Source organism: Chrysemys picta, chromosome 3 (assembly GCF_011386835.1).
Source record: "Chrysemys picta bellii isolate R12L10 chromosome 3, ASM1138683v2, whole genome shotgun sequence".
Lineage (NCBI taxonomy): Eukaryota > Metazoa > Chordata > Testudines > Emydidae > Chrysemys > Chrysemys picta.
Window position 1 is genome coordinate 158,936,572 of NC_088793.1, and position 13,801 is coordinate 158,950,372.

At 46.9% G+C, this 13,801-nt stretch overlaps 1 protein-coding gene across 1 annotated transcript in view; it reads left to right on the plus strand.

The window, feature by feature from the left end:
* The window catches only part of LOC122174355 (centromere protein F-like), a 58,613-nt gene extending 58,023 nt beyond the window's left edge, over positions 1–590 (plus strand). The window contains exon 19 of the mRNA XM_065590627.1: positions 122–590. Within this exon, the coding sequence (XP_065446699.1) occupies positions 122–328 (207 nt within the window). The 3' untranslated portion in view covers positions 329–590. The remainder of the gene's footprint in view (positions 1–121) is intronic.
* Positions 591–13,801: the final 13,211 nt, after the last annotated feature.

Below are 13,801 nucleotides of genomic sequence, written 5' to 3' on the forward strand. Positions count from 1 at the left end.
TATAAACACTGAAGACTCTTACATTTAGCGGGTGTCTGCTAATTCATGGTATTTGGTTGCTTGGAATGCGTCTCTCACTTTCTGCTGGTACTTAACAAGACTATTTTTTGTTGTGTTGCAGGTAGATGATACTCAACAGTGCCAAGCAGAAACAGCTATTGAACCCATGGAATCTAGTTCAAGATCTCTTTGCATAAATGAGCAACCCACAAAAACTGTTGCTCAGACCTCTAGGGAGAATATTAACACTCACAAAGGCAGAGGTTCCTTGAGCACACAAACATCACCTGAGCAAAATGAAGAAGGCCAAAACTGTATAATACTGTAAACCTGAGTAGTATAAGGGCCCTACCGTCAATAAAACCCTAACCCTGCCTCTTGACCCCTTTACCCTGCCCCTTAACCCCTTAAACCGCACCCACCTGTCACAGGAAGTCCCGCCCCAGGGGGTGTTAGTTTCGGGGTCAAGACGTCCACATGACCGGCAGCAAGGTGTGTCATGTGACCCTCCGCCTACGAACTCCTCCTCGGTATTGGTTTTACCCCGATAGGACCACCCTGAGAGGAGATTTGACCAGTCAGGGTGAGTCCTAGGGCGGAGTGACCTGTCCGGATGTGGGTCGTGTGACCCCTCTAAGAACTCCTCCCAACACCCTCTGCCAGTCAGAGTGCAGCACCATTACCCCATATGTCCCAGCTCCGGGCAGAGGAGGCCATCTCTTCCCAAGGACACATGTTTTAGAAATTGTGGAAAGGCTGCTGAGAGGAAACGTGGACTCCTTTACCACCCCTGTGAGAACTTCAGACTTTGTTTTAGCCCCGAGCACCTTTGGACTTGTGTGGAGAAAGCGCTACATCGGTGACAGTCCCGAGGAGGACCCTTTGACTCAACCGTTGATGGATACGTTGGAATCCGACCCCGAAACCCTTGTGAGGCACCCCGATGAGTGTGACGGCCTCTCATTGTTCAACCCCCTAGAGGTGGAAGGCGATCATATCTTAGGGGAGTCACCAGCTGACAAGCTGAACAGAAAAGACGTCGCTCAGGTAAATGAATGATTAAGAAGCGACGGTCGAGGATGGGGTATAATGGGGCAAGGAACCAGGGATTGCGTAAATTAACAAGCAGCAGTGGGGTGCTTACACTGTTTCTTTTCTGAAAATCTCTCAACAGCTCGAGGATGCTGTGACGGTACCTCCCATAAGGCTTTAATTTGTTAATTTACGCAATCCCTGGTTCCTAGCCCCATTACACTCCATCCTCGACCCAGGGCCGGCTCCATGCACCAGCCGACCAAGCACGTGCTTGGGGCGGCACATTACAGCGAGGCGGCGCTAGGATTTTTATTTATTTATTTATTTTGGTTCGGCGGAGGGGTGCTCGGGGGGCTTGGCATGGCGCTCGGAGGGGGAGCAGGGTCTTGGCATGGCGTGTCGCTCAGAGAGGTGCGGGGGCTTCAGGCGGCGCGGCGCTTGGAGGGGGCGGGGCTTCAGGTGGCACGGTGCCGAGGGCGCGGAGGCTTGCGCGGCGCATGGGGGGTGGGGCTTCGGGCAGCACAGCGCTCGGAGGGGGAGCGGGGGCTTGGCATGGCACTCAGAAGGGGTGGGGCTTCGGGCGGCACAGCGCTGGGGGAGCGGGGGCTTGCGCGGCTCTCCGGGGGTGGGACTTTGGGCAGCATGACGTTCGGAGGGGCGGGGGCTTGGCGCGTCGGTCAGAGGGGGGGCAGGGGCTTGGCACGGCACGTCGCTCGGAGGGGTTGCATGGCACTTGCAGGGGTGGGGCTTCGGGTGGTGCGGCGCTGCGGGGCCGGGGGCTTGCTTGGGGGGTGGGGCTTCGGGCAGCGTGGTGCTGGGGGTGTGGGGATTTCGGCGGCGCTGGTCGGGGCGGGTTCAGCTGTGCGTCACTCATGGGGCGGGGTACGGCGGGGCGGCGCTCTTCTTTTTTGCCTGGGGCGGCAACAAAGTTAGAGCCAGCCCTGCCTCGACCTTCGCTTCTTAATCATTCATTTACCTGAGCAACGTCTTTTCCGTTCACCTTGCCCGCCAGTGACTCCTCCAAGCCATGATCACCTTCCACCTCTAGGGGGTTGAACAATGAGAGGCCGTCACACTCATCGGGGTGCCTCATAAGGGTCTTGGGGTTGGATTCCAACGTATCCATCAACGGTTGGGTCAAAAGGTCCTCCTTGGAACTGTCACTGATGTAGCGCTTTCTCCACACACGTCCAAAGGTGCTCAGGTCTAAAACAAAGTCCGAAGTTCTCACGGGGGTGGTAAAGGAGTCCACCTTTCCTCTCAGCAGCCTTTCCACAATTTCTAAAACACATGTCCTTGGTAAGAGACGGCCTCTTCTGCCCGTAGCTGGGACTTCTGGGGTAATGGTGCTGCACTCTGACTGGCAGAGGGCGTTGGGAGGAGTTCTTAGAGGGGTAACACGACCCACTTCCGAACAGGTCACCCCGCCCTAGGACTCACCCTGACTGGTCAAATCTCCTCTCTGGGAGGTCCTATCAGGGCAAAACCCATGGTGATTGGTAGAGGGAAGTGGGAGGAGTTCTTACAGGGGTCACAGAAGGCACCTTGCTTATAATCATGTGGCTGCTTTGACCCCGGAAGTAATACCCTCTGGGGCGGGACTTCCTTTGACAGGTGGGCGGGGTTTGACGGGTCAAGGGGTGGGGATTAATGGGTCAAGGGACAGGGTTAGGGTTGGATTGACTTTAGGACCCTTATGTTACTAGCCTGCATGTAGTGACTCGGGGTGGCTCCCCTCCTGCCCAGCAGAGGGAGAGCCCTTACAGACACCCAAGTGGGCGGAGTCACCGACGCCTGTTCCCGCCCCCCGGAAGTCAAGGGGCAGTACAGGAAGTGTAAAAGCTGGCCGCCAGAGCTCAGTGAGGCCTAGCCACCGCAGGGAGCAGACGTGCGGCCGGGAGACCTCCGAGGCCCGAGGCTGTTGCCCTAACTAGCTTGAGCTACCCCGAGCCCACTACGAGGAGGAGCCGCTGGAGCCCGTCCGCTCCCGTCATTGGGAGGAGCAGTCAGACCTGCCCCACGCCAACTACGAAGGCGAGGAGCCCCCAGAGCCCCTCCGCCCCTGCTGTTACCCGGAGGAGCCGCCGGAGCCTCAGTGGCCGGATTTCCCCGAGGAGCTGCCAGACCTGCCCCCAAGCCCCGGACCAGAGGAACCGATGTTGCTGGACTGGCCCGAGCCCGGCGTTTTTCGGGCAGGATACCCCACTGACCAGCAGAGGTGATAGCCGCTGCTAGGGCCCCGGGCTGGAACGCAGTGGAGTGGGTGGGCCTGCGTCCCCCCCTGCAGGAGGTGTAGGAGCCTGCGCTTACCCCAACTGGGATATTGTTTGCTCAGCCCCTGCACCAAAGGGCCTGAGCTGTGACTGTTTGTGCCCCGCCCTGATCCAGGGCCTGGGTCCTACCTGAACTTGCTGCTTGTTTGCTCAGCCCCTGCACCAGAGAGCCTGAGCTGTGACTGTTTGTGCCCCGCCCTGATCCAGGGCCTGGGCCTCCCAACTGGCTGTTATATTGTTGCTCAGGCCCTGCACCAAAGGGCCTGAGCTCCCTAACTCTATACGGTTGCTCAGCCCCTGCACCAGAGGGCCTGAGCCCTGAACTAACTGGTTGTTTGTTCCACCAGTAGTGAGTCGGTGTGGCTCCCCTCCTGCCCAGGAGGGTCGAGCCCCGGCACGAACCTTCTACACTGCAGTTATATCACTTCAGATCAAGATAACCTTTGGAAGATAAATAGTTTTCGTGACTAGAAATGAAAACTATATGCTCACTATTTTTCGTCAAAATAATTTGTATAATACTTTGCAACACTAAATCATTTTTACAGGTCTTGTTGTTAAACATTTCCTGAGAACTATGTCAGGAAAGCTATGTTGAAAGAATGGCATATCCATTTTTATTTCACAACATGTTGGTAATATAGCTGATTGCTGTACAATGTTCTGTAAATAATTCTGTAGAAACTTGTTTGAGATAAAATTTAATAGAAATGCAGTTAAATACCAAACCACACATTACATTAGCAGTATTCCTTCTGTATATAGATGTTTCATTAAATTTCCAAAACACATTTCTGAGACTATTCATTACTAGAAGTTCACCTTGATCGATTGGTCCTTCAGCCCTCGTCTCGATTGCACCAATCACAACACGTCTTCCATTCTTCTTGTATCATGGCCTTCCTTCTCCATGTGCGGCCATGTCTTTTCATGGTAACATCTTCCCATCTCTTTGGAGTTTGGCCGAGTGCAGCTGCTAGTCCATCGATTGTCAGTGAGCCTCACTATATGCCTGGCCTATCCCATTTTACTATGCCTGCTCTAAACAACGACGTTCAGCACTCCACTCTGCTGTCTGATCTCTTCATTGGGGACTCGGTCGTGGATTGAAATTCCCTGAATTCTTCTTTCCATCGCCCTCTCCATGACAACAGTTGCTGCTCCTCTGTCAGCACCCATGTTTCACTACCATACAACATTGCAGTACAGTAATTCCTCGCTTAACGTTGTAGTTATGTTCCTGAAAAATATGACTTTACGCGAAACATTGGAAAGCAAAACCAATTTCCCCATAAGAATTAATATAAATGGGTGGGGTTAGGTTCCAGGGATATTTTTTTCACCAGAGGAAAAACTATACACACACACACACCATATTTTAAACAAACACTTTAATACTGTACACAGCGATGACGATTGTGAAGCTTGGTTGAGGGGGTGGAAGCGAGTGAGATATTTCCCCAGGGAATGCCTTACTGCTAAATGATGAACTAGCTTTTGGCTGAGCCTTCAAGGGTTAAAATGTTGTTAATGTAGCCTCACACTCTACAAGGCAGCACCAATGGGGGGAGACAGCATGGCAAACAGAGACACACACCCTGTGTGTGGGAGAGAGAGAGAGAGCGAGAGATGCACATTGCCCCTTTAAGTATGCTGACCCCACTCGTAAGTACATTGTCTTTTTAAGTCTATCGGGAGTTGAGACAGCAGGTGCTGCCCCAAGCTCTCTCTGTCTCTCTCCATCAGTGTCCCCACCCTGCTCTATATGGAGAAGGGGTAAGTGGGGTGCAGGAGCAGGGGAGAGGGGGAAACCCTGACATTAGCCCCCCCCCCTTGCACAGCAAGCAGGAGGCTCCCAAGAGCAGCTCCAAGGCAGAGGGCAGGAGCAGCACATGGCAGTGGGCGGAGGGACATCTGAACTGCCCGCAATTGATAGCCGGCTGGGCAGCTGCTGCACAGGGAACCTAGGGGAGTGGGGAGCTGAAAGGGGGGGCTGCTGGTCCACCCAGATTCTAAGCCCTCAGCAGCTAGCTGCAACAGGCTGCTCTTCCTGCAAGCAGTGGACAAAGCAGGCGGCTGCCAAACGACGTTATAAGGTGTCCTAAGTTTCATCCCCACTCTGGACTTTAGAGTACAGAGATGGGGGCCTGCATGTGAACCTCTAAACTGAATTACCAGCTTAGATCTGGTTTTGCTGCCACCACTCCCAAGTGCTAACTCCCTTCCCGGGTACCCTTGAGAGACTTCTTCACCAATTCCCTGGTGAACACCGATCCAAACCCTTGGATCTTAAAACAAGGAGAAATTAACCATTCCCCCTCCTTTCCCCCCACCAATTCCTGGTGAGTCCAGATCCAACCCCCTTGGATCTTAAAACAAGGAAAAATCAAGTAGGTTCTTAAAAAGAAGGCTTTACTTAAAGAAAAGAAAGGTAAAAGAAAACCCTCTGGGAGAGATTAGCATACCAGCTACTCTCACAGACAACAGCTTCAAATCACAGAGGATGTTCCCCTGGGCAAAAACTTAGTTACACAAAAAATACCCAATTTGATTATTCCCTAATGCCCAAGACAAGTTACAAAGAAAATAAACATACACCTATTTATTTCCTTCACTAATACTCACTACTTGCTAAGAGGCTGAATTCTGGAGCTTGCCCACTCCGGTCAAAACTTAAACTGAAACTAAACAAAGGAAACTTCCCTCCTTCCTTTTGAAACATCTTATCCCCCCATTGGTTCCTCTGGTCAGGTGTTAGCTAGACTAGGTGAACTTCTTAACCCTTTACAGGTAAAAGAGGCATTAACCCTTAACTATCTGTTATGACATAAGGCAGCATTGTGTAAGGGGACCGTTGCCCCTTACTAACATTCAGTGGGGGTGTTTTGGTTGGCTAGCTCCCAGCACTAAAAGGGGAGGGATCGATGGGAAATCAGGACCCTGAGACTGACAGTCCCCAGGAACAATGGCGAGAGGCCAATGCTCCAGGTCAGCCTGATTGACAGGGCAGGCAGGCTAATCAGCATGACAGGAGGCCAGGGTGGGTCCCGTCCTCCGTGTGAGTTGGAATTGCCTGGGTCAGACTGAGTGGGGCCGAGCTAAGGAGAAAGCAGGGGCCCAAGCTGAGCTGGAGAGCAGAACCGTGCCAGATCCAGAGGGGCCAGAGGCGCAGCCACAGAGCCAGAGACGCAGCCCAGGGAGAGCAGATCCTGTGCTGGGAGCAGAGCTGCAGCCACAGAGCCAGGTGTGGTGAGCAACTGGGACCAGCCAAAGGGGGACCTCGGGCAAAGGGCCCAGCACAGAAAGACACCCCTAGCCAAGGGCCCTTGCAGGCCAGACCGGGCGGGGGACCTTAACCTGACGGGGGGCTGACGCTGGGAAGAAGGGTCCCACCACTCAAAGCCCGGAGGACTGTGGCCACCACCATTGCAAGTGTCCAACCCGCAGCATACCTGCAGCACAGCCAGGGCCTGAGAAGGAAATCTGGGACCTACAAGGAACAGACTGCGAAGTGCCCTGATGTCCAGAGACACTGTTTGTGATGTTCCCTGCCACAGAGCAGGGTGATGTGTTTTCCTTTAACCTTTCCCATTTTTCCTTGTTCTTTTCTTTAGATTAATTGTTAATTAAACAACTTGTATTTGCTTTAAATTGTATGGAATAATCAGTGGGTCAGGGAGGTGCCCAGTGCAGAGAGGGTACCCCGGAGTGGGGACACCCTAGCCCCTGTCCTAGGTGACCACAGCAGGGTTGGGGGTTGAGCCCCCCAGGAATCCTGGGCACAGCAATCCTGGGCCCAGCCTTGTTGGGGTTACGAGGACTCTACCAGACAGGAGAGTGGAAGGGGAGCCCTCAAGGGCAGGGAGGCATCTGGGTAAAGGGAGTGGGAGCGAGGACTCAGATCCTTTCGCTAGCCCACTTCACCGGGGTAGTGCAGAAGCCAGGAAAGTTCCCCACAATAGCGGGACCATTCCCCCACTAACAATTGCACAACTTTAAACGAGCGTGTTCTGTAATTGATCAGCAACATAACAATGAAACACCGTTAACAGGGATGACTTTAAGTGAGGAGTACTGTACTGTTTAGCTGAAGAGGCTGGCACGTGTTGCCTTATTGATTTTTCCTTGGAGGACATCCTTGATAGAACTGAATGCACACCAATGTGCGTTCTTTCTTCGCGAGAGTTCAGCTTCCTGATCGTGGCGCATGTTAATTCCTTGGCCCAAATAGACATATTGCTCAACTTCTGCAAGAGCATTCAGCACTGTATTGATCTCTATGCTGTCCAACGCTTTTTCATAGTCGACAAAGGCAATACATAAAGGGAATATAGTGAAAATATGGTCCATGTGCTGAAATTCCTCCGAAAACCTCCCTGTTCTCTGGGCTGTTGCTCGTCCAGACTCTGTGAGAGTCGGTTTGTTATTATTTTGGTGAACAGCTTGTAGACATGTGAGAGCAGGCATATTGGACAAAAGTTCTTTAGATCTTCACGATCCCTTCTTGCACAGCAGAATGGTGTTGGACTCCTTCTAGTTAGATGGTATCTTCTGCCTTTCCAAGTAACGGCTAAACCTCTGAGCAAGGGTTTCCCAGAGGTCTTGGCCTCCAGCTCTTATCATTTCGACTTCTCAGTCCATCTTTACCTGAGGCTATTAATAGAATGTACTGTAAATATAACAAAGTTTAATGGACAAAGGATGACATACAAGTGGATGATTAAGTCCACAGTAGAATGTCTACAAGCCTAGCTGCATTTCAGTAAAAATGGGAATTCCACCTTGTTCATCATAATGCACTTGAGTTTGGGATAAATCATTCCAAATAAACTCTACATTAAAAAAATGTATTCATCACTTCAAAAGGCCTTAGTGGGCTCAATCTAGCAGCCCACCGCAGTGCAGTGGAACATATAAAGGGTCACATCAGCCGAATCAATTAAAATCAATAATTGTCCAACTGAGTAGAAATGACTTTTCCCAAAGCACTGCTGATCATGTTTCCCTATCCAGGCCATGTATTAGAAAAATCAGATCGGCTATGACACTCATATTAACACTGCAAGACTGTAACTTGCATAATATATATAGATGATTTCATTTTTTCTTTGTATCTTCTACTTTTTACAGTCTCTCTTCTTCAGTTGTTACTGATCTGAGTTGGAAGAAAAAAATCGATCTTTCAAGAGCTTTATTAACTAAGCAAACAGTACAATTTTGATCTAAGCTAAACTGGTGTTAATGGTTCATTTGTTCAGTTATCATGAAGGTACTAGTATGGACAGCGTAATTAAGGTTGAGCTTTAGACTCAAATAAGGATTCAACGTCTTTTATGTATGGAAACCACAGCATTATCCTGCCTGCTCACACTTACAGTACTTTCCTTTTGAGCACAGAATGACTTTTCTGAGAATTACAAGAAAATAAATTAATTAGTTAAATTAATTGAAAACTGGGACCCTTAAGAAATTTAGCATTAATCTAATTGTTATAGAGACTACACACAGGGTCAGTTCAACCGGTCAGGTAACTTTTAATTGGGACCATTGTGACATCAGATGCAATTTCACCAATCCCACCCCCCTTTCTCTCAAGTTATTTTTCATGCAATAGTTCTATGGGGTGTAATGACTCTGGATGAAGGAGACTGGACATGAGTGAAGTGCTCATTGGTAGATTAGTTGGCCCAATTTCGCAGCTCTTTGAAGGTTCCATGCTGGCACACGAGCTTGGGTATCAATGCCTGAAAGGCTCCCGATGACACTGCTGCCTTATCTCTATTGTGCACCCAGGCAGCCCCTGCAAGGAAACTGAGGCGCATAGGAGGAGGCTTTAAATTTCACAGATATTGAGACTTGCAGACTGTGCTTTACCCACCCCCTTTTCACATAGCATGAATCTCAATAATACCGCTCTCTAAAGCAACCAGTCAATTGCAAATCAAGAGACAGATTCACCAGTACACTTTATTGGCTTTGTGTTGTTCTAGTGATGCCAATTAGCATTAAGTTTAAATGGCCAATGCGTCCTGGCTGCTTTAGGCTGTTCTGGTATGCCAGCAAATCTGACCTTGAAAGTTAAAATTAAAATAAAATGATTAAAGATTGACACTGCATATCTTCTAATAATTAGAAATATCGTAGTACCATTTTCTTTTGATTCCTTGTTTGGTGAAAATGGGTGAAATTTTTGGTAATTAAAAATTAACGAAACTCATACAAAATGTACATTAAGATGAAGTTATGATTGTGAGTATATATCAGTAATGTAAGGGTAAAAAAGATTATAGGGGTTTTATAATTTTTCCCAACCCATCTTGACTTTGTAGTGACGACATGAGGGAGACGAGTTTGGAAAAAAGTTTTTAAAATAAATCAGTTTTAGCTGAACTGAGGTCACAAAAACGAAAACATTTATTGTCCTACGGTTATTGCATGGTGTCACTACAGGGAAGAGTTAAGGTTGTGTTAACTGTGTATTTTCATTTCTTAACCTATTTGTACTACTTTTTAAATGTAACTTTAATGTTGAATTTCCTGCATTTGTGGTGCTTAGTTTTGGGAAAATTTAAAGCATTCCTGTAATGTGATTTAGTGCTATGGACTCTCTACCTTAACTCCCTCTAAACTTAATTTTTTTGTATGATAAAATTTTCAAAGGCTCCCAAATTGCTTAGGAGCTTAAGTCTCTGGAAACAAACGGGACATGATCTCCTGAGTTGTTTAGGTGATTTTGAACATTTTACCCTCAGTTCTTAATTTCTAATCTATCTCTAATCAGGTGTGTGGTACATAAAACAAGAAGAATTCCTAGAGTAAATTCCTGGTAAGATGGTTGTATAAATTAAGGCAACTTTCTGAGCCAGGGCTGATAAATCATCAGTGAAAGCACACTTGTCCTTAGCACTCCATTTTGATTTATGAAAGTCTCCATACAAATGCTGTCATTGGCACTCCAGTATTGTTCTGTGCACAGTAACCTGACTATTACAACAGTGATATTAAACAATTGTATATTCTGTTGCAGAGAATGCATTGGCTGGATTTTTTCTTTTTGTGCAAGGCTCGCAGTACAATTCATGCTAATATAGTCTAGTTTGCTGTCTTTCTACGTTTGTCTCCTGAAGTGTCTGGAAATGGAAAAAAAAATCAATGTGACTTGATAGTAATACGCTAAAAACATGTTTTAAAGGTGCTGGTATCACTATGCTGTGTGCCAGTGTAGCTGATGGAAGGGTCTAGTTGATAAGTGCGGTTCAGCTCATCCTTCAGGTCTTGAAATAGTCTTCTTATTTTTACCTAGTAATGAAAGAAAAAGCACAAAACTGAGATTTGTTTGGCTGCTGCTCCTTTGTAGGATTATTACCAAGGATGAATGTTTTGAGTTAGATTCTAGTACTTTGGATTTTCAAAGTTCACTAGGCTGCTCTACTCTGACTTCTTTGCAACCCATTCGACACCATTGATTTCAATGGGATTCCAAACTAGAAAAGCACTAGGAACCCTCTGCCACAAAACCTCCATAGGGTTACACGTACTCCAAGAGCAATATGTCAGTGACCACACTGTAGAGGCACTCAAGGCTAGCTCAGCGGACCTCTTGTGAGATACCCAAGCACTAGGTCACCAGGGTAATACAGGACAACTGCATAAAGAAAAGGAGACAAAGTTGTTGCATATGGGGATGAAAGAACCTTTGATGTACAGTGAGGACCTGACCTGTTCCCATTGAAATCAATAGAAGATTTGTCACGGGATTGAGCAATAGTGAAGTAATTAGGTTTTGCTATGATTAGTGAGTTGACCTATCATAAGAACGGCCATAGTGGATCAAAACCAATGGTCCATCTAGCCCAATATCTGGTCTTCTGACATGGCCAATGCTCCCAGCTTTTGGAAGTTAGTGGCTAGGAACACCCAGAGCTTGGGGTTGCATGCCTGACCATCCTCGGTAATAGCCTATCTTCCATGACCTTATCGAATTCTTTTTTGAACACCTTTATAGTTTTGGACTTCAACATCCCTTGCCAATGAGTTCCATAGGTTGACTGTTCACTGTGTGAAGAAGTATTTCCTTTCATTTGTTTTAAACCAGCTGCCCATTAATTTCATTGGGTGACCCCTGGTTCTTGTGTTAGGTGAAAGAATAAATAACTCTTCCTTATTCACTTTCTCCACATATCATGATTTCTCAACATTTGTCATGACAGCTACAGTCCACCTAGCAACTCGGTTCATTCATGTCCAACAGTATACATATATAGCTCTCAACCGAACTAAACGCATTTACCAAACCTCATCCTATGCTGCTTTTGGAAGTGCCAGTATTCAAAGGGAACACTGGGCTGCCCTGTTGTGTACACCACTGCAGTAGTTAATGCTAGCTATACATCACACTGTTCACAAGAATTTACTAGTCCTGTAAGGATTTTTCTTGAGAAGGAGAAGAAATGCCTCAACACCATCCATCTTCTTTCTGCTTCTCTCTGTTGTCTGCTGCTGGTATTGATTGCTGCTTCATGTTCCTGTTCATAAGGATTTAGGCCAACTTGACCCATGTAATGGCTTTAATTCCCATCACCACTATGAAGGAAAACATGTCCTACCTAGCATCAGCCTTATTAAGCAAGATATACTAAGGCTTTCAATCCTCTGTGGAGAGTTCAGTTGTTCAAAACAATTTTTAAAACTTTCTGGCAATGCTGATGAGTATTTATTTGGTTGTCTTCTATAAAATGTGGATTACAATATAATCTCAACCACGGTAGTTCTGAAATTGATTTTATAAACCCATGGTAAATTCCTGGATTTGCATCAAAATGGAACTGGTAAGACTGCGGTTCCAAAGATGGTATGGTTACATATAAACCTTTTTTCAATGTGTAATGTGCTCAGAAACTGAACAGCACTTTGAAAAGCTAGAGGGTAGCTTTAAAACAATTCAGTCTCGAAAAATATATTTACATTGTTTTGTCTTCTTTGAATGCCTGACAAATCAGTCTATATTTATAATTCAAGCTTTCAGATGTTTATGTGAATGCTTCTGAGATTGATCTGTGCACTGCAAAATCCGCAGCCCTCAATGTTCTCTCTGTGTCCCATTTTATAAATTAAATAGAAAAATGACAGTTTAGTGAGAGTCTGTTTTTAATATTCCATACTGTCTTCTGAGAGTTGAGAGTTCCTTGAAGGGAGCCACTTAGAGTAGGTGTGGAACATGATGTATAAATATGCTTCTAATAACATTGCTGAAAAGACAAACATTTAATTTACAGACATTTAGGCAATCGATCCAGACCAGATTAACATGTTCTACATTCTGGGTTTCATTGTCCTACATCTTTTAGAGGCAAATGAGGCAGAATTGTTTTTTTCCATTGATTTGCACTGTAATAAGTATTTGTTTTTATTCTTTCAGCCTTGTGCTAAATAACTCTCAATACACTGTGCTACTACTGATTTTTAAAAGTATGAATGGCCTGGATTTATTATATAATTGAGAAATAACCTATCAGTAGTTTCGGTCAGCAGCGATCAATTAGGGTCCTCAATTCTTCTGAGAAAGTCCAAAAGAAATGTAAGCAAAACACAAGAAGTAATTCTACCACTCTATTCAGCACTGATAAGACCCAACTGGAGTATTGTGGCAAGTTATAGGCACCACACTTTGGCAACGAAGTGAACAAATTGGAGAAAGTGCCGAGGAGAGCAACAAAAATGATTCAAGGTCTAGAAAACGTGACCTATGAGGAAAAACTGAAAAAATTGGGTTTGTTTAGTCTGGAGAAGAGAAGACTCCCATGGAGGCGCCACTCCAGGGGTCGCTGGGGCGCTCCTCCCTACAGGTATTGCTAGGAGGAAAACTTCCGGTGCACTTGGCGAGCACGCACGCCTATTGTGGAATGGACATGAGCAACACATCTCGAAGAACACCAGTTACGGAAAAGGTAACTGTCTTTTCCCCTCTATTCGGCATTGGTGAGGCCTCATCTGGAGTACTGTGTCCAGTTTTGGGCCCCACACTACAAGGAGGATGTGGAAAAATGGGAAAGAGTCCAGCGGAGGGCAACAAAAATGATTAGGGGGCTGGAGCACATGACTTCTGTGGAGAGGCTGAGGGAACTGGGATTGTTTAGTCTGCAGAAGAGAAGAAGGAGGGAGAATTTGATAGCTGCTTTCAACTACCTGAAAGGGGGTTCCAAAGAGGATGGATCTAGACTGTTCTCAGTGATACCAGATGACAGAACAAGGAGTAATAGTCTCAAGTTGCAGTGGGGAGGTTTAGGTTGGATAGTAAGAAAAACTTTTTCACTAGGAGGGTGGTGAAGCACTGGAACGGGTTATCTAGGGAGGTGGTGGAATCTCCATCCTTAGAGGTTTTTAAGGTCAGGCTTGACAAAGCCCTGGCTGGGATGATTTAGTTGGCAATTGGTTCTGCTTTGAGCAGGGGACTGGACTAAATGACTTCCTAGAATATCAGGGTTGGAAGGGAC